Source organism: Medicago truncatula, chromosome 8 (genome assembly GCF_003473485.1).
Source record: "Medicago truncatula cultivar Jemalong A17 chromosome 8, MtrunA17r5.0-ANR, whole genome shotgun sequence".
NCBI lineage: Eukaryota > Viridiplantae > Streptophyta > Magnoliopsida > Fabales > Fabaceae > Medicago > Medicago truncatula.
Genome location: NC_053049.1, coordinates 48,018,811 through 48,039,030, shown reverse-complemented (window position 1 = coordinate 48,039,030; position 20,220 = coordinate 48,018,811). Strand labels below are relative to the sequence as shown.

Genomic DNA, 20,220 nt, shown 5'->3' with positions numbered 1-20,220 from the left:
CTTGGATTAATCCAGTGGCTGTAGAGCTTTACAGATTAAAAATTAGTTAAAAAAACTACAGATTAAAATAACATAAGAATCGCACGCACGAAGCGGGAGGGACCGTGAATCGGCAAATCAGGTTTACGACGGCAGAGGCGGCGGCGACAACGACAACGTTGCAATGGCCGGAAAACAAGTTAGCGGCGAGGGTTTATCAGCGAACCTGGCTGGAATGTCGAAGAATCAACTTTACGATATAATGTCTCAGATGAAGGTAACATTTAATCAATTATCCTCTTTCTCTCTTTCTCACCCCCCTTATTGCTATTGCTAACCCTTTCGTTTTTCTCTATTCAGAATTTGATCGAACAGAACCAGCAACAAGCCAAACAGATCCTCATCCAAAACCCTATGTTAACCAAAGCACTTTTCCAGGTTTCTTTCCAGGGTTTCCTACTTCTAACTTAATTCATTGCACTGCATTCCCAATTTTATTTCATAGATGTTGAGATCATAAAACCCTAAATTTAATTTTGTGAAAGAATTCATAACACAAGGATTGCTATTGTAGAATCATTATTATTTCCACCTTACGTGTAAAGGTGCTCATAAATCATAACAATTATGCAACTTTTGCGTGGATTGCAGGACTTAATTATTTTCCTGTGTTTGTTTGTTAGTAGCAATTAAGCTTAGGCTGTGTTTTTGTTATTCATTGATGATGTAGTTTAGTTGTATTATTGTTATAGTTTGGATTAGCTTTGTTGTTGTTTTGCTGTTTTGTATCTATATGTCTGTGATACTTTGCTCATTTTCCCAACTTTGTATCTAGAAATTAACCGTAGTGGAGATGAGGATGTTGCGGTAAGACTAGATGAAATAGGATAAAAAATGACAACATTAGAGAGGTATTGGCGTAGCATCTATAGTAGAAAAGATGGAGGAAAATAATAAGCTTAGGTGGTTTGGACATGTAGAGAGAAGACCTATAGATGTTGTAGTAAGAAGAATAGATCAGATGGAGGATAGTCAAATTACAAGAGGTACAGGAAGACCTAGAAATACTATAAGAGAAACGGTTATGAGAGATTTAGAGATTAATGAGTTGGATCTAAATATGGTTTATGATAGAACATTATGGCGTAATTTGATCCATGTAGCCGACCTAGAAATACTATCAGGATTGTTTGTACAAACTACAAACAGAAACAGAGAAAGCAGAATGGAGTTTGGAATCAATAATAACAAAGAAAACTAGAACAAAAAAGTAACAGGAGTTTGAGATTGTTAAACAAAAAAATAACAGGATAACTGAGCGAACACGACAAAGTAGAGGAAGATTTACAGCAGAGGTGAAGAAGTTTCACAGAACAGCAGAGAGAAGATGCGTTTTGCATTTTGCAGATAAACGCCGTTTTGCGTAAGAATGAAAGAAGGAAGAGAGAAGCTGAACTTTTTAGGGTTTGATGAAAATGTCAAAAATACCCTCTCTTTTTTTTTAAAACCAAGGACAATTTTGTATTTTCTCTTAAAATGAAATAGCGGTTCTAAACCGCAAAACCGCTACAAAGTGTTGTGCCGCTATCTCACACCGCAACGCTATGGCTTGTTGCGTAGCGCTCCGGCACCGCACCGCGCGGCCGCTATAGCGCCGCTATTGGCCGCTATTTTCTACCATGGACTGCAAGGTATGGTTGCAAAAAGGTGTTGCTAGAAAGGGGCTGTGGTAGTCTATGTATAACATTTAGGTTGAGGGGCTGTGACTATGAATTTTCCTGCAATATTATGCAGTAACGAGGTAATATATTGATGGAAGTTTGATTGGGTGGATTCGGTTGATTGTGTTATGTTTTCGGTGGGTCGTATTGTAATGTTAAAATCTCTTATATACTTTGTCTCCATTTGTGCCGACCTCACTTAGTGGGATAAGGCTTGGTTGTTGTACTTTGTCTCCATTTGTGCACATCTTGTGCTGTGGATTTATCTTCAATGAGCTATAATGAGCTATTCTCTTTGCCTCTGCAAAAACAAAAATATTTGTTGTACACATGAAGATTTATTTAGGCTGCCCCATTTCCTAATGTTTCGATCTATTTCACGGACGCTCTTTCAGTCGGATTTAGCCCCTCTGAATTTTACTTTAGACGGTAAAGTAAGACATATCAACTATTGATGAAATTTTAACTCATCTGCAATTCTTTATACATGTGTATGCATATCAAAAGTTGATTTTTTATCAATGATTAAGATTCCTTACTTGACCCCCTAAAGTGAATTGCACACTTTGGAATAGTAGGAGTCATTTGAGTTATATAGGGATAAATCTGATTTCAAGTCTGTATGCTGTCTTGTTTTTATACTATAGTTTGTCTTATTTATGCATATCAACAGTTGATTTTTTATCAATGATTAAGATTCCTTATTTGACCCCCTCAATTGAATTGCACACTTTGGAAGAGTAGGAGTCATTTGAGTTGTATAAGGGATAAATCAGATTTCAAATCTGTATGCTGTCTTGTTTTTTATATTATAGTCTGTCTTATTGATATATGCAACTGTATGCGAATAAAGTTGTTCACTTTTTTAGACTGTTTTGATGAACAGAGTAGTGTGTGTATTTTAATTGTTTTTATTTTAAATTTATTCTCATTTAAATATTTCAGTTTCATGAGTTATTTGTTTAACTTTGAGATTTTTGTCCATTTTGTTTTGTCTAATCAGGCGCAAATCATGCTTGGAATGGTGCAGTCGCAACAAGCGGTATTTTCCTCTCTTTATTTTGCTGTCATTTTCACAACCTTTGGTAGAGATTTGCATGCTAATAAACGGTTACTTCTAGGTACCAAAAGTTCAACCAATAGCTCCTCAAAACAATCAGCAATCAGTACAGCCGACACAAAGACCAAGTGTTCAGCCTGCTCCAATATTGCCTGCACAAGGTGGCATACAAGATCAAGCAGGTGTATCTCAAACTCAAATTCCTCCCAGGAAACACCAAAATCAGCCTTCAGTGCCAGTTTCATATGCTGCTGTTCCTGCAACGAGTCATCAATCTCAACCCACAGCTGCACATTCGTTGCAAATGCCACAACAGCCTAAAGGGCATCTGACTCCCCAAGTAGCTCCAGCATCTGTTCCACAATCATCACAACTTCCACATATACCTCCACCCTCTGTTCATTCATCTTCACAGCCACTTCATCCAACTCAAATGCCAACTGCCTCGAGTCAGGCGCATCAACCATTGCAGACTCCTGGATTTTCACATATGCCTCTGCAACCACCATTGCCACCACAGCCCAGACCACCTTCAGTGCAAACCTTCCATCCCCAATATCCCCCACCGATTGGTGCCAATTTAGGTTTTCAACATGCTGGTGGTGCTTCTCACAACCTTCCTCCGCCCATGTTTCATGTAAGCCAAATATTTCAGTTTACAATTTATGATCTAATGACATGTTGAACTGTAACAGTATTTATTGATGAAATTTTCAGGCTGGTGCAAAACCTCCTAGTGTTGGATCTACGTTCCCACCAGGGCAGGCACTACTACCAAGTCAACAATCATCTCAGTCATCTTATCAGGTATGTTGTGCTACAACTGTTGGTTTAGACTTGAAAACTATGTTGGTACCATGGGTGTTTGTCATGCTCTGTGGCATCAAAATATATTATTGGCTTTATACCATCATGAGTTTTGGATTCATAAATTCAATGACTTGTTCAATCCTAGCTTTTCTGCAGCAGAATCCTTTTGTCTATCTGTTAATGCCCAATAGTTGCGACACTTGTTAGGAGCATCTTATATTGTAGCGCTTATACAAACAAAATTATCTTTGGTTTACATGGAAAGTACCTTTTAGATGCACGGTGAAATGTTGAAACCATATTTTTTTATCTTGAGTTGCTGCTCCTGGTGGCTCATTCCAAAAATGCTATAGTGGAATGACAGATAATTGGATGTCTGCAACAAACAACAAACAACAACCAAGCCTTATGTCGGCTACATGGATCCATAATGGGATGTCTGCCATGTCAAAAATATATATTGAAGATAAATTATTTATACTAAACTTATATTTAAATATATTCAAAAATACAGAATTACCCCAAATTAAAGACTACAAACAGCTGAAATTAAAAATATGTGAACAGAGAAATATATTTTTCACAACATAAACTGTGAAGTAGACAGTGGAAAAAAAAATGGACCAAAGAATTGAGACCAAGGTTTGTTGTGATGATGCAAAGGAGTGGGTTGTGAATTGCCGTAGTTGTCAGCGAAATATGCAGGTGGTAGAGTCTGCCATCAGAAATAAAGCTATCACAGGTAACAGAAATTCTATGTGATTTCTGTCAAACAAAAAGAAGGTAAATCACAAGGATAAGAAGAAAATGATGAGTTGCATAGATCAGAAATGGGGTATTGATGGGTTTTTGTCAATGTGAAGATTATGGGCTCTTCCGCTGTCATATTGTATTGATGAGTCTGAAGGTTGAAACCAATTAACAACGGAAGGAGGAGAAAAATATACACTATTATTCCTGACAAATTTGTCATTGCTGCATTTCTATTTCACAATTGAGTTAGTCAGTTTTGTTTAATTAACTAGCATGCTGGATTTTGACCTCAGTCCAAGTTGATTTTGGTGATTTTTGTTAGAATATTTAATAAGTACTTAGTGGAGATATTGAAAAGTTGTGACTATTTAGTTTTAACTCCACTAGTCATTGTATTGGGAAAAACCCATGTCCCACATCGGATAGATAAGACTCTTGATAAGAGTTTATATAGAGGAGACAATCCTCACCTTATGAACCGGTTTTTAAGGATGAGTTAGGCCTCCAATTTCATTAATTTTAACTGTAAGAAGTAAACAAGTAAATCTAAGTAAAATGGCTTGAAAAGCAGCATCTGTCATGATGAGTAGCAACACTTTGTTTTGATAGTAATTGATTATTTAGGTGCTAAGTCATGCTTTTTGTGTCAGGTTGGAAATATACCATTTGGGTCTGATTTCAGCAGTCAAGCTGGAAATGCAATGCAAATTGAAAGAGGGTCTTCTTGGATGCCTGGTCCCTCGGAGAATCTAGCACAGCATTCTGGTCCTCAGGGACCATCATCTATGGTTTCTGGTCAGATCGGTGCTGCTAATCAGCCTCCTCGGCCTCCTGCGGTAATTATTGTGAATTAGCAATAGTCCCTTGAAATTGTCCTGCAGCCTATTGATATTCACTTCTTGCTTGCATGCAGTTGACACCAGATATGGAGAAGGCATTGCTTCAGCAGGTCATGAGTCTCACACCGGAGCAGATAAATCTCCTACCTCCGGAACAAAGAAATCAAGTGCTGCAACTGCAGCTGATGTTGCGTAAATGATGCAGCATGTAAAGACACTGAATCTCCTAATCCTTTCAATTTGGTGTAGATTCTTCTATTATTGATGCCCAAAGTGGTTGTATGTGATGAAGTTTTGTAGAAGGTGATACAAAAATTGTGTAATAAATTGTAACTATACTAGTCTTTCTAGATGTTGACTGCAATTAAATCACAGGTTGTAATTTTTATGAACAAAAATTTAGATTAGAGGGGACTTCCTCATACAAAGGTCAAGGGTTAAACACCAATCTCATTGAAGATTTATATATTATGCTCAAAGCTCCCCGTCCATTTTGATGCATAAGATTAGCCAAAAGACCACAAATGATGAATTCGATTAACCGTATGTATCTATCCATTTGGTCAAATACCCTTCAGTATCTTAAGAGTATCGGATTGTTTCTAACATCAAATTTTGATTATCATCCGAAGAGGATAAGGATGAGAAAGATTGATGAAAGAGACTAGTACAAAAATAGTTTTTCATTAAGAGTTCAAATGAAGCTCTTGTAGAGTGCTTTTGAAACGAAGCTGGTTGAGAGTTGGTATTTGATAACCTTTCTGAAAAAAAAGCAAGCAAATTTTAGGGTGGTTATCCTTACTGGCTTTTTAAGATTATGGATATTCATGATCTTAAAATATCTTTTTTTTAGGATATCCAAAGTGCAGTAACTATCTTCCGAATTTCTAGGATATCCATAATCAAAATATTTTAAGATTCTAGAATGATATCCTAGAAAAAGTATTTTAAGATTATGTATATCTCAAGTGCAGTAACTATCTCCCGAATTTTTCCCATCAAAATGTTTGAGGAGCCTATGTTTTGAGCAAATGCCAAATTTCATTCTCTATCTAGTGATTTGGATTACTGATTATGCAAGTTGCTCTTTTTCTCTTTCCTCCTCCTTCCCCAAATTTTAGAATGTGTGCACATTTATTCATAAGCACGGTAGTTCTTTTCTGAAAAGCTTATAAATGGACAAGTATCTATGCTAACTTGCACATGAAGTAAACATATCAATACACTACGTATAAGTAAATATCTAAAGCTTATAAATGGACAAGTATCTATGCTAACTTGCACATGAAGTAAACATATCAATACACTACGTATAAGTAAATATCTAAAGCTTATAAAACTTGCACATGAAGTAAACATATCAATACACCACGTATAAGTAAATATCTAAAGACTTACGACCAATGTTTTTAAAATCAGACTAAATTAGATGTTTCTCAACCAGGTTTTCACCGTAATTGGTTCAACTAGTTTAAAACCTGTTCGATTTTTATTTATCTTTGGATAAAGAACCTTTTTTCTTTGAGCTATGTTATTTGTACAACCAAAATTGAACAACTAATGCAACACCCTTTAATACTGTAAGGAGCACGCAAATCAAAATCAATAAAAAAAATATTAAAAAATAGCAAAGAAGTTGTTGGTTGTACACAAATAATATTCATATATCATTCCTCTTTTTCTTTATAACATTGAACACAAATAATGTTGATATATCATTCCTCTTTTTCACAATCATCGTTCTTATTCTCTTGTCAATAATTTACCTCACTAGAGGCACAACCGTGTGGTCAAGTTATTCTTCCCATGCCACTTTAACATTGGAAATCAAATTTTAATGGGTTAATAGTGTTTTTCACCCTTGTAATATAGGCCATTTTCGGTTTTCGCCCTTATAAAATTTTCGGTTTGATTTCTGTCCTTGCAAATTTTTTTTTTTCCGGAATACCCCCCTCCTCCCTCCAACTCAGCAAATCAGCCTATGTGGCGCTGACATGGAATTTTTTTTTATTTTTGATTTTTTTTTTCACTTGCCACGTGTATAATTCGTTTTTTTTTTAAAAAATTGTGAAATTTTAATTTTAAAAAACTCAATTTTTTTTAATTATCTACATCAGATTTTATTTTTTAAAATATTTGAAAATTAATTTTCAAAAATAAAAAAAAATATTCAGATTTTTTTCCAAAAAATTTAAAAATCGAAAAAGAAAAAATTCAAATATTAAAAAAATCAGAAAAAACGATAAGATTTTTTTTGAATTTTTCGATTTTATATTAAATTCGAATATTAAAAAAATCAGAAAAAATATTCGGTTTTTTTTCGAAATTAATTTTTTTTAAAGATTCTGGAGTTTAATTTTCAAAATTAAAAAAAAATTAAATTAGAAGAAACAAATTCGAAATTTTTTAAAAAAAGTCATATTTTTTTTTATGGAAAATATTTTATTTTTAATAATCTGGATACAGATTTTTTTAAAAATTCAGATTTTATTTTCGAAAATTTTATTCTAGATTTTTATAAAATCATTTTTGAAATTAAAATTTAAAAAAAAAATCATTTTCTAAAATTTTAAAAATTCTAAAAAATCATATTTTTAATATTTGAATTTTTTTTTATAAAATCATTTTTGAAATTAATATTCGGAAAAAAATCTGAATATTTTTTTTTTATTTTTGAAAATTAATTTTCAAATATTTTAAAAAATAAAACAATTAAAACAAAAATTGAGTTTTTTAAAATTAAAATTTCACAATTTAAAAAAAAAAACGAATTATACACGTGGCAAGTGAAAAAAAAAAAAAAAAATAAATAAATTCCATGTCAGCGCCACATAGGCTGATTTGCTGAGTTGGAGGGAGGAGGGGGGTATTCCGGGAAAAAAAAAATTTTACAAGGACAGAAATCAAACCGAAAATTTTATAAGGGCGAAAACCGGAAATGGCCTATATTACAAGGGTGAAAAACACTATTAACCCAATTTTAATTATATACCAACCACATCGTACTTATAATTTGGCATGATAATGAAATGTTATTATACCTCTTTTGGGACACTATAAAACTAATGATTCAATCATTTCCCCTTTAAATTGCGAATTCGGAGAACGATTCGGTCGGTTGCATTGAATGGTAGTTTGTCTTCTTTTTTGTTGAAATTGCGATGAAGGCGTTGATGGATGTTACTTTTAGGGTTTAAGCTCCGTTCACCATTCTTACTACTCTGCAGCTTCCTTCCATCAAACCCCTTCTTGCCGCCGCCATGAATCGTTTCTTTTCAAGGTCCTCCATACCACGCCTTCTCTCCTCTGCCTCCTCTCTTTCTCAGCCTTCCCTCTCCACCTCCGTCACTTCTCCAACAATTCAGTGGAGCATCTGCGCAACGTCTGTCTTTCTAGATACGGTGACCCTGACCTTACGATGTGGGCGGACTGGGAAATACTACGATCCAAACAAAGTCGAGGCCAACTGCGCTACGTCGACCCACGTGTTGTATGCGAAATAGACAATAAAAACATAACCCTAATCGAAGTTGATTCCATTGTTGATGCTGAAATAGCTTCACATATTTTCGACAGTTCAATTCTTGTTCTTTCTCTTTTTTGATGGTGTTGAAAATGATCAACAAATGACAAGATTTCAATTTCCAAGGCTTATATTTATCGAAGACATTAATTGGGAACGGGAAATAGTAGATCAAGTAAAATCTAATCTTGATCAAGTAATATCTAAGCTTAATCATCGTTGTGCTGCAATTCAAGTTCCAATATACTTTGACAATTGGTGTTTTGGATTTGTTGTTCTTGTCAAGATGAAGGCCTACTATTTTCGCCTTAAAATGTTTGTTAGACTTTTTGATCTTGTCAACAAGTTAAAGGCCTACTTTTTTCGCTCTGAAACACCTTATTATAAGCATGTAGAAGTAAGTGAAGTACCTGAAGATATGCAAGCCTTTGTGTTGAAGAAAAGAAGCGAACTCATTGAAATCGTCTCAGAGGTTGATGATAAACTTTCTGAAGCTTTTCACGGTGGCAGCCAAATTTCAGAATCTGTTCTCGATGATGCAATTCGTAGGGCAACTATATCAATGAAATTTGTACCAATTTTCATGGGTGTTATCTGTGATGAGAGACATGATGGGTTAGAACTACTTATGGAGGGTGTAATTAGGTATTTGCCGGGTCCAATCGATGTTAGTAATTATGCTCTTGATCAAAATAGGAATGGTGAGAAAGTTGAATTGTCTGGAAGCATTGATGCGCCATTTGTTGCAAAGGTTTTCACAAATGTGATTAGGAATGATGGATTAGTAACTTATCTAAGAATCTATCAGGGTGTTATTAAGAAGGGTGATTTTATTACAAATGTTAACACTGGTAAGAAGATTCAGATTCCTCGTTTGTTTAAGAGACATGATGATAAGATTGAGGAAGTTGATGAAGCTCATGCTGGAGAGATTATTATTGTGTTAGATGCTATTCTTAAATCTGGAGATACTTTCACTGATGGGTCTGTTAGATATACAATGACTTCTGCCGATGTTCCTGATTATTCTATCTCATAAGATTCTGGAGAGAAATTTTCAAATGGTGTGGATGGATTCATTCTAGGGAAGTGATCCTACTTACCCAGTTGCTTTGGCTTGTTAGCTTTGCTATGGTTTGTTGCTTATTTATATATTAATATTAATATTATGCATAACCATTGGATTGGATATATAATTTACTTTTTCTGGGGAATTTGTTGCTTAATTATTGATCTCTGATTATTTAGTAGTTACTAAATTTTTTATTGTGTTCTGCATTTAACACCTGATCCTATCTCTGCCGTCAAGATTGTCTATGTGATTCATAAGTTTAACATTTAGTGCAAATGTCATGTTAAGACTTGATCCCCACACTAATAAAAAAACGGAAAACAACTTACAGAGGCAAAATAACATATTTATCTTTTCTTATTTGTTTGTTGTTAATAACTCTGGACAAATTGTTGCTGTGTTTGGTGCTGAGTGTGAATCTGGAGATACTTTTGCTGATGGGTCTGTTAGATATTCAATGACCTCTGTCAATATTCTTACTTGTTCGGTCTCAAAAGATTCTGGAGGGCAATTTTCAACTGCTTTGAATGGTTTTCAAAGAAAGGATCCTACTTTCCCAGTTGGTTTGGCTTATTAGCTTTCTTTGGATTGTTACTTTTGTTTTCCTTTTCTGATAAGCCTTTGGTTTGTTACTTGTATTATTTTGGATTTGGTTCATAACTTATTTTTTTCTTAATTATTTGATCACGGATGATTAGTTACTAGTACTTTTTATCATGTTCTGTCTGCATTTAACAATTGATACTATCTCTGCTGTCAAGAATATCTATGCGATTCAAAGTTTGACGGTCAGTGTAAATGCCAGGTTATTATGTCCCCATACTAAAGCAAAATGGGATTAAGATAATTTAGAGGCAAATGAAGATTTGTTCTTTTTATTTTTGTTATTTGTTGTTAATACTAATTCTGATGATTGCTTTTATCTGTCTCAGCTTGCTTGCAATGTTTTTAAATAGCAGCGCTATAGCTCCATTTTAGAACGGAATTTGAAAAAAATTGTTATTTTCCCAAGATACGCTGTTAGTACAAAATATTGTGAAATAGCGTCGCTATAGGCTATAGCACTGTTGCTTAACGGAATTCAAACAAACCGTTATTTTCAGTGATCTGCAATTGACAAAACTACTTGCTTGGTAACCACTCATTGTTTTCAATATCGGATAGTTTTTGTTTTAATCTGAAAATATATGCATGATCTGGGCTTTTATCATTATTTGGTGAATGAAGGTAATCTTAGAGGGAAATATCAAATATTTGTGATTTTGCAACTGTTTAGGGAGTTGATACTGGTGCACCTAAATAGAACACGGGCAATGTTGCAGCGAATTTTAAATTTTAGTATTTTTTTTTTAATTTAAAACACGAATAATTCTCATTAAAACACATAATTTTTGCTACTTATTATGCAGTCTATATTTTAATTTTTTTCCTTCCATTTTATAGTTTTTGCGTTCTTAAGATTTTGCAAACTAAATATCATTGAAAGGAAGTTGGCGAAGTGCACCACCATGTGGACCTTGAAATTTTCATGGATTTGCCGCTTTTATTGATCACATACTCTTTGTTCAAATTAGATGACTCACATTCGAACATTGTATTTTAACATATAATACACGCGGTTAAATGCGAGTCATTTGATTTTGATTAGAGGATCTGCCTTTGATAATTGAGACCAATGTTTGAAAATCCAATTGTGTGAAATCTAAATACACCTTTTTATATGAAATTGTTAAATCAAACTCTAATAAAATATTTCACCTCTCATTCAATAACGATTTCAATGCATTATATTTTGTTTCCTATTTTGTGATTGTGCTGCAATGGGTCATTCCTCGGTGTTTGATGAAATTATGGGAGTGGAGGTTCAGGTGTATCTAAGTATTTGGTCTTGAATTAATATGATTCTGTGTTAATATTCTGCAGGTAGATTAGCATCTGGTGGTGTATGAAATTGATTATGCTTAAGTTTATTTAGCATTGATTTTTTTAGCTTCTAATCTATTATTTACCATGCTCTAGTGTTGTTAATTTGCTCCAAATTAGACTGCATAGATGCTTCAATAGTGTTGCTTTCATTATAAGGTGTTGGTGTGTGATTGACACAAGCTTTATGGCCTTAGTTTATGCAGCTATGTGCTGGTAATGCCTTCGTGATGCTGCTCCCTCTGTTGTTTAGGTGTTAATATAGTGAAGAATGAAAAATCAGGTATTGCCATGACTAGAGTGTAAAGAAACTGCATATGTGCACTTTACGAAGTCTTCATGAGAGTATGAGTTGTTCATAATTTTGATTTGATGTACTGAATATTTGAATTAAAGGGGGTGGATGGTGAGGAGTATTCTAGTTTTTACCTTAATTTCTATGTATGTGAGATTTCCTTGTTGCAGGATGATGAACTATTTGTATTGGAAATGGCAGATGGACAGATGGTGTTAGTTGCAACACATTGTGCACTAGCCTGAAGAATCTCAAGTAGTATGCTCACTGATATTGTGTTGTTGTGGATGTGGCCTCGGTCTCAAGTGGTTCTGCATGATGAGCTATTTTGGTGTTTTGGTACTAATGGGTTGGAACTTTTTAATTGCTTATTCTCCTACCTTTGAAAAAGTGCAATAAGGATCAAAAGAAGGACCTAAGGAACACATATCCTAATTAGTGGCTACTGGTTTGTTGCAGATGTATCTCTTCTAGTTACTTATTATATGGTGGTGGTGTTGTGCTCTTGTGTGTGTCTAGTGTAGGTGTGTATTTTTGGTAAAAGGTGTGGATTATTTAGAGGTAGGGTGATGGCAGGATGGTAGATAGGATAACCTACTCCACCATTTTGTGGTGTTCATGTGTGCTTTTAGGGTGTTTTAGTAGTAGTCTTTTGGCTCAGTTTATTTTGTAGAGAGCCTCTTCTAGTATAGGGTCTTGAGAACTTGTGTCCTTGTAATTGTTTCGGTTGTCTAAACACATTAATCCATGTTTTTTGTGATTGGCAAAAAATTCGAACGGAGAACCTCAAGGTTGAAGCATCAACTTTTAACCAAGAAAATTCACGGGAAACATGCTCCTTGTTCTAGTGTAAATCGTTCATAAAAGTTGAGAATAGTGTGTCTACATTGATGTTGTGTCGGACATGCTTTTATTTTTTTTTGAACAAGTCGGACATTCTTTTATTATTTTTTTAATAAAATTCTTTTACTCTAAAAAAATTGGCCATGAAGGTTTTCCTTATTATTGAACTGGTGGTGTTTTTTATCTTTAGTTCTTTACATATGAATTGCTCTAACAACTTGCGTTAACAAATACTTGCTTTCATGCACAAAAAATTACCCCAACACATTAGAAGCACACGCATCAAACGGATGTATTTGTTTACAAGTTAAAAAGTTACAATATAAAACACATAAACTCACTATGAGATCAAGTTAATAAAATCATTATCCGTCTTATATAAAAAAAACAAGCTAATTTTTTTAAATTCTTACAAGCCTACCTTAAGCAGTCAAATAAACAAGTTTTGAAGAGTGGATGTCAAGAATTCTCCACCATATTATAGATCCAATGCAAAAAAATTTGATGATACTAATGTAAAACTCAAATGGAAAGCTTGTCCTAAAAAACAAAATCACATAATTTCTTAATACTAATTTCGTCGTCACATCACCACCACAAAAAGCACAATTCAAAGAGGCACCCGGTTTAAATGGTTAGATTATGAAAAAGGACAAGTAGTGCCTCATAAAATAAAGAGTACATCAACAGAAATCTTTTCTTGACCAAAATTATTACTGCTTAAAATGCTCTGACTGTCAATTATTTTTCTTAATACTGAAGAAAACCACATATATACAAAGCCTACAGAGCCACGTTCTTAGCGATTTCATAGTTATAACGAGCCTTTCTAATAAAAAAATTGATAGGCTAGATTGTAAAAACTATTCACATAAAATGTAGGCTAAAATGTATTTCGAAGGTTTCTTGAATCTTGATTGTTTTGATGATTAAGCATTGGTATAAATAGAAAGTGCACACGCGTGAGCGTGCCTGCGCTATGTGTTCTAGTCTTTATATTACTTAAATTACTTTTTTTTTGTTAGTTGCAGTAATCACCTAAATTACATTTTTTTTAGGGAACCTAAATTACTTAATCGTCATTTAACGCGCTGTACTATATAAAATAAATTACTACTATTCACACCATACCATCCTTAACCCTTTTGTTTTTAAGAAAAACTAATATTCTTCAATAATTTGCATCATAATACCTTAATACCATGTTAGTTAAGAAAATGCTTCTTAATGGGAGTGACAAACTGAAGATTAGATATGACTATCTAATTTTTACTTAATACCATTTTTATAGATGCCTTGCATAATATTTTTGTACAGCAATGATAACTGAACACATAATTTTGGACACAATACAGACATCATGGGTAAATTGGACATTTCAAACTTAAAAATAAGGGCAATTCTGTAAAAATACCACAGTCTTTCCTCTTCCTTCTTCCTCTCTTCTCTGCGTCTTCTCTCTAACTCTCCTGCCATCCTCCATGTCCTCACCACCAACCACCGTCCTCCCCACTGCACCCTCCATTCTCCACCATCGTCTTTCCCCCTTCAGATCTGTTAAGATCTGGAACTCACGGTGTCGAGGAGGCCTCTTCTTCTGCCTCACAACGACGTTCTTCTTCTTCACCACTAAGATCCACACCACCGTCGTCGCCACCGACGACCTCTTTTTCTCCTTCACGCCGTCACTGATTCGTTCACGTCGGCGACCTCCTCCGTCGCACAACCCGACTCTGATCTCGTAGTGACGGCACATCGTGAGCGAAATCATGGTTCTCAGTAAAAATTCATTCTTTCTGGTGAGTTGCAGAGTTGAGTAAGAGAAGAAGAAGGAGAGCGGAGAATTGAAGATGGAGAGAGAGAGTTGCAGAAGATGGAGAGGAAGAAGGGGAAAAAGAGAAGAAGAAAAAAAGAAGGAAAATATGGTATACAGTGTCGGTATTGTGGCTAAAATTATGTGTCCAAATATCATTTCTGATTTTTGTATTACATAATGGCATAAACAGGGCATGTATATCTTCCATACAAACATGACACAGCTAGTGTCACATTTGTCCAACAAACTATCTAATTTAAAAATTTAAAAAAACTAATTCAAAATATTTTTCCAACAAACAATTTATATCTAAATATGTATGTGGAGATACATTCTTTACTGAATATATGTTCACATGGTAAACTAAGAAGTGTTTGTGTGTTTGTAAAATCATGCAAACACACCACACAACTAGTTTCTCCAAATCGAGTGGGGTGAGATGAATCATATGTTGACTCTCTCACCCTCGTAAGACGATCCATATATAGAGTTCGACGAGCTATATATTGAGCTCGACGAACTCTATACCTTCTAATACAATTATATTATATATTTGGAATGCAACCTAAAGTAAAACTAACAAACTTACAATAGCTACCAACCTGATGGAGCACCATCGTCGTCATCATCAACAGACGACTTGTACATCATTTTTTTATCCCTAAAATTGAAAGTATCAGCCACATTACGTACACTCTGAAGAAAAAAAAATGCATTAAATTGACCAAACTAAAAGAACTGATTAATGTAATTGATTTTTTTTTATTTCATGAATCATTTTGACATTTTCTTAATTTTGGCAATTATATTGACCAAAATCCAATAAGTCGGCCCTAGTTTTCTCTCTCTAGGTTTTCTCTTACAATTTCTTCATTGAGGGGTGGTTTTGGATCATTTTTTGACCTGAAATCACCCCTCTTCATCTTTTTCTCTTTAATTCAATCTAAATAAGTGATTTTGACATAGATCTAGATTTTTTTTCTTTGTAATTTCATCATCTAAGTATGGTGATTTGTTGTTCGTCGTCTTGTGCGACGTTATTTGATTTCCCGTCTTCGTACGGTGTTCATTTGATTCATTTTGAAAGATCGATTGTTCAATCAAAGATTTGGGCGTCAACGTTGCAGATCCGGAGGCAATGGATATTCCGGTCACTTTAATTTCATCATATATTTTTGTAGGCATTATGCCGTTATATGCTATTAACTTGGATGCTGTGATTTTGTTTGCAGATTCATCCTTTACGTTTTTAGCATTGTTGAATAATGTAATCTCTCAATTTAAATGAATGAATATCATTTTGTTTTTGTAAAAAAATAATTAATAATTCAGTCGATGAATAGGTATTGCACCCTCAAACACACTTCTCCTAGTTATGTAAATTCATTAGCAATCAAATACAGAAAAATCATAAAAAATTATCAAGACATCATCACCATGAAACATAAAATATTAGATTTAAAGGATCATCTCATACTATGTTTTCATCTAAATACTCTTGATTTAATTAGCAAGAGTTACACATGACATAATTTCTAGAATTTTAATCAGGACTATCAATTCACATTTTAACGATAGAATCAGTTCCAAATTTGTTTTTTTTTTCTCAGACCATAATAACACAAGGAGCATCAAAACTATTTAACTTTTACAATGACATAAATTTGACCCTTTCAACCCTCCTCACAAAAAATTACATGACTCCTATAAAACAAAGTCTACCTCTAAATTGAAGAACATAATTTGCAAAAGCAGTAGAAGAATGAAGTTATATAAATCACATTTTGGAATTGTCTGACAAAACATACCTGGAGGCTGGAGCTTCTTCTTCTTCTCCTTTGATTCTTAGTCCTATTCTTCTTCTTCCTCTGTTAAACCAATGCTTCTTCTTCTTCTGTTGTTCTTCACTGCCTATGATTCTTAAAAGAATACATTTTCTAGTATGTAATAGGCATTAATTACCCTTAATTGTTCACTGCCTATTTGGGATAATTCATCCTTTAATTCTTACAGTATGAGTATGGAATAGGCAATTCTTACAGTATGAGTATGGAATAGGCATTACCCAAACATGCATATAGTTCTTAAAAGCATGCATTTTCTACGTTACCAGTTAAGGTTTGGGTTAATGGTGCTTTACCCCTGTAATATAGGTCATAAAAAAACGATTTTTTTTTTTTTGCAGAATCAAAAAAAATATTTTACAGAGAAAAATAAAAAATGACCTATATTACAGGAGTAAAGCACCATTAACCCTTAAGGATTTTATCTATCCTATTGTCTTGATCATATAAAGTAAAATATTTTAATAAGATGTGATTAATTATTCTATTACTTGATTATAGACAAAAAGCAACAACTTTTCGCGCGCGCACACATATTTCTTTACCATGTCTTATCCAAAATCAAACCCCTACCTTATATCGACAATTCCACCTTCACTCGATGATGGTCATTACCGCATATATTCTAATTAGGGTGAAATAATTTTTTGCTTCCATTAAAAATCTCAAATTTCGTTTTAAGTTTCTCAAAAAAAATTCAGCAACTTTTAGTTTTCCAAATAATTTCAGCCAATTTTAGTGATCTCGTTTGAACTTGAAGATTCATTAATCTTTTTCATATTTATGTTTATGTTTTTTTTGTCTCAATTTTTGTTTTTGTTGCAGAGAGTACAACTGAGTCTATTACTGTTTTTAACCCCTAATTTAGTTAAGTCTATATGGTTTAGTTAGTTAACCATTGTCTATTATTATTAGATAGTTTATGTTCCTACTCCCTCCCTCCGTCGATATATTTAAACACACTTTTGACTAAAAATTTGTCTCCAAATATAAACCTCTTTTTAATATATATTAGTAAGTTATTTTAATTTATGTAAAAAGAAAAATAATAATGCTTAAAATTAAAGGGTCTGTTATTTGATGCACCCAAAATACTAGTTAACAAACTAAAAGTAAAAAGAAAAGTCCAATTTTATATTAAAAAACTTTTTTTTTTCTTTTATAATTCATTAATAAGTGTCCCATGAACATGAACATTAGTTAACATTTTAAAAATTAAACAACGGAGGAAAAGAGAGATTAATGTTAACATTTCAAAAATTGAATAGTGTCGCAGTTTGAGGCACAATAAATAGCTTCACGTTATGAAGCATGCAACGACACGAACACGATGGTTTTTGACAGAGTGTCACTCTGACTCTGAAAAGGGTAAAAGGGAGAAATCATATAAACAGACAAAGGAAAGGACCAATCACAATTCACTTCAACGTGTTGATCAGACGTTGACTCATAAGAATCTCATCAGATCTCAACACAACAAGTGCGGTCTTACATCACTTACTATGTACTCACTGTAGCATATTCTTCTTCCTCTATCTATGACTATGAATACCCACCAAGCACCCAACTATCCTCTTTCTCTTTCAACCTCTCCTTTCTTCTTTCTTAGGTAAACTCTATCTCTCTGTTTTTTTTTTTTTTATTATCTATGTGTTTGTACTTTGCACACACTTTATAACATAGCATGAGTCTCATAAATTTTTAATTTAACTACTTGTGTATGTGTAGTTGAAAAAAGTTTTAAATTTTGAAGCGTTAATTCATATTTTTTCAACTGTTGAAAAGGGTTTAACAAGGTGGGTCAAAATCAAAAAAATTAATTATGATTTTATTGGTCTGATTTCAATTACCAAACCAAAGAATTGTGTGTTTGTTAAGATCTGAAGTGAAGATGAATTGCTACTATGGATATCCACAGATGAACACAATGACAAGTAGCTATGAGGAGGTGAGGATGGAACCAGTGGTTTGTCCTAAGCCACGTAGGTTGGGTCTATCAAACCATCATCAATCTTCCATCAACAACCATATCAGACCCTTGAGGTGCCCCATTAGGTACTTTTCTTATTTTTTTTTTATTTTTATTTTTTTAAATAAAAATCATGTCTTTCTTACTATTTTGTTTCTTGAAAATCAGCTACCAATCTGAAATTGAAGATTCAGGAGTTGGGGCAGAACTTCTTGAAATCATCCATCCCAAGGTTAATTCCTATATCAATTTTCACATCCTTTATATACATGTGTGTGTGTTTTACTTTTTATGCAATCTTCATATTTATCTTACTGCTAATATTTTCCTATGAAACAAATTAGTATACATAAATTATGTTGATTTCTTGTGATAACTCAAATTTTGCCTAATAGTTCATGTTGATATCTTTTGATACTCAAATTTTGGTGATAATTTATATTATCAAAGTCTATGAATTTTATCTTTTTTAAAGAGTCTATCCTAATAGTTCGTATTTTATTTGATTTGTTTACAGGCAAGTTGCTATCCAGAGAGATCGGCAGCGGCTAATTTGTTGGCATCGTCGCCTCCATATTTCATTGGATCTCCACCAAGCAGGGCCTCTAACCCTGTAATCCAAGATGAGCAATTTGGTAATGGGAATTTTAGTAGTCCATTTACCATGGTGGCGTCGCCTTCGCCATCGGCTCGAGGATGTGGAGTTCCGATGAAATTCGGCAACACCCCAGCTGCTGTTAGGATTGAAGGTTTTGACTGTCTTAGAAGAGATAGGAGGAGCAACTGTAGTATCTCTGCTGTTGCCTAATGCAATTTTGAAGAACAGATAATAGATAATAGAGAGAACTCAATACCAAGAATCAGCAGAGGAGTTTTTTTGTTTCCTTTGGAAAGAGGATCTAATCTTAATAATTCACTGTTGTTAGAGTTACTGTATGATGTAAATAGCTGCGATGTTCAAGTTGTTGCTCATGAATGAGTTTGGCGTCAGTCATCAATAAAATAGGACAAGGCAGGGTAAAGAACAAGGCAAAAAATAGCCACTTTCTTCTGTCTTGTTATTAGGTTTTGTGGAGAGTTTAAAGTTGTTATGTGTTTGTCACTCATATTCTTCCCATGTAATTGTAATCTGGAGGAAATTGAGGATAAATGTTTGGAATTTTGTACATTATATTAGTATTATTACCATCATCTGTTTTTGTGGATGCCCTTTTTGAAGGTGGTGTTGCCTATTTGATTTGATAATCTCAAAGACAAGTTTCTGTATAAAATGTATTCCACCACTCAAAAAAAATCTATGATGTTTGATTGTTTATTAGTGTTCCATGATTGTGTTCTAAAGAGAAAGACATAAGGAAATAAAAAATAAATAAAAATAAATTCTATTGGTTTAGGTGGATCTTAGGAAGCATCAAAGCGTATTTTGTGGTAAGATTTGAGGGGGGCTTGGTCTTTGTTTGTATTTTACTTTAATTTTAATTTTATGTGGTTGATTGAATTGTTTGAAAAAGAGGATTAGAGTATTTTTGGTGATGTGAAAGGGTATAAAATAAAGTGAGTTGAAGATGAGATGATGAGTCAGCAATGTCTGAAATGCATGTGAAGGAGAGAGTGTGGAGGAGAACACAAAATGTGTTGGTGGTTGATCTTGTAACATGATATATTATTATTATTATTATTATTGATTAATGGGACCATGTGAAGTTGAGATGCGAAGTTGCGTAAGGCTTTTTCATTCACAGCATATAACACTCAGTAGCAGACAAGTTGGCC

General features: G+C 33.7%; 3 protein-coding genes across 6 annotated transcripts; all 3 read left to right on the top strand.

Moving 5' to 3' along the window:
• Positions 1-64: 64 nt before the first annotated feature.
• On the top strand, positions 65-5,590 carry LOC11411154 (cyclin-K). The gene is made up of 7 exons (XM_003630810.4): positions 65-256; positions 340-417; positions 2,704-2,742; positions 2,822-3,397; positions 3,478-3,567; positions 4,974-5,159; positions 5,237-5,590. The coding sequence occupies exons 1-7, from the start codon at positions 164-166 to the stop codon at positions 5,360-5,362; spliced, it is 1,188 nt and encodes a 395-aa protein (XP_003630858.1). The 5' UTR covers positions 65-163; the 3' UTR covers positions 5,363-5,590.
• Positions 5,591-8,203: 2,613 nt separating this feature from the next.
• LOC11406028 (elongation factor G-1, mitochondrial) lies at positions 8,204-12,795 on the top strand. 2 transcript variants are annotated; one of them, XM_024773366.2, is made up of 2 exons: positions 8,204-11,963; positions 12,177-12,795. In XM_024773366.2, exon 1 carries the CDS (start codon positions 8,789-8,791, stop codon positions 9,722-9,724), a length of 936 nt encoding a protein of 311 aa, XP_024629134.1. In that variant the 5' UTR covers positions 8,204-8,788; the 3' UTR covers positions 9,725-11,963; positions 12,177-12,795. The 2 variants fall into 2 exon arrangements, with proteins under 2 accessions (XP_024629134.1, XP_024629133.1); XM_024773365.2 differs by having other exon boundaries at positions 12,146-12,795.
• A 5,138-nt stretch (positions 12,796-17,933) lies between these two features.
• Positions 17,934-19,665, top strand: LOC11406559 (uncharacterized). 3 transcript variants are annotated; one of them, XM_003630803.4, is made up of 4 exons: positions 17,934-18,087; positions 18,397-18,533; positions 18,616-18,679; positions 18,965-19,665. In XM_003630803.4, exons 2-4 carry the CDS (start codon positions 18,397-18,399, stop codon positions 19,253-19,255), a joined length of 492 nt encoding a protein of 163 aa, XP_003630851.2. In that variant the 5' UTR covers positions 17,934-18,087; the 3' UTR covers positions 19,256-19,665. The 3 variants fall into 3 exon arrangements, with proteins under 3 accessions (XP_003630851.2, XP_039684888.1, XP_003630852.2); XM_039828954.1 differs by having other exon boundaries at positions 17,942-18,087; positions 18,357-18,521; XM_003630804.4 differs by having other exon boundaries at positions 17,949-18,087; positions 18,357-18,533.
• Positions 19,666-20,220: the final 555 nt, after the last annotated feature.

Excerpts from the sequence above, each read along its gene's own strand:
- LOC11411154 (XM_003630810.4), top strand. The coding sequence starts at position 164 with ATGGCCGGAAAACAAGTTAGCGGCGAGGGTTTATCAGCGAACCTGGCT. Across the intron at positions 3,398-3,477 it reads TTCCTCCGCCCATGTTTCAT|GCTGGTGCAAAACCTCCTAG; the intron begins GTAAGCCAAATA and ends TGAAATTTTCAG. Across the intron at positions 5,160-5,236 it reads AGCCTCCTCGGCCTCCTGCG|TTGACACCAGATATGGAGAA; the intron begins GTAATTATTGTG and ends GCTTGCATGCAG.
- LOC11406028 (XM_024773366.2), top strand. The coding sequence starts at position 8,789 with ATGACAAGATTTCAATTTCCAAGGCTTATATTTATCGAAGACATTAAT.
- LOC11406559 (XM_003630804.4), top strand. The coding sequence starts at position 18,017 with ATGACTATGAATACCCACCAAGCACCCAACTATCCTCTTTCTCTTTCA. Across the intron at positions 18,088-18,356 it reads TCTCCTTTCTTCTTTCTTAG|ATCTGAAGTGAAGATGAATT; the intron begins GTAAACTCTATC and ends GTGTTTGTTAAG. Across the intron at positions 18,680-18,964 it reads TTGAAATCATCCATCCCAAG|GCAAGTTGCTATCCAGAGAG; the intron begins GTTAATTCCTAT and ends ATTTGTTTACAG.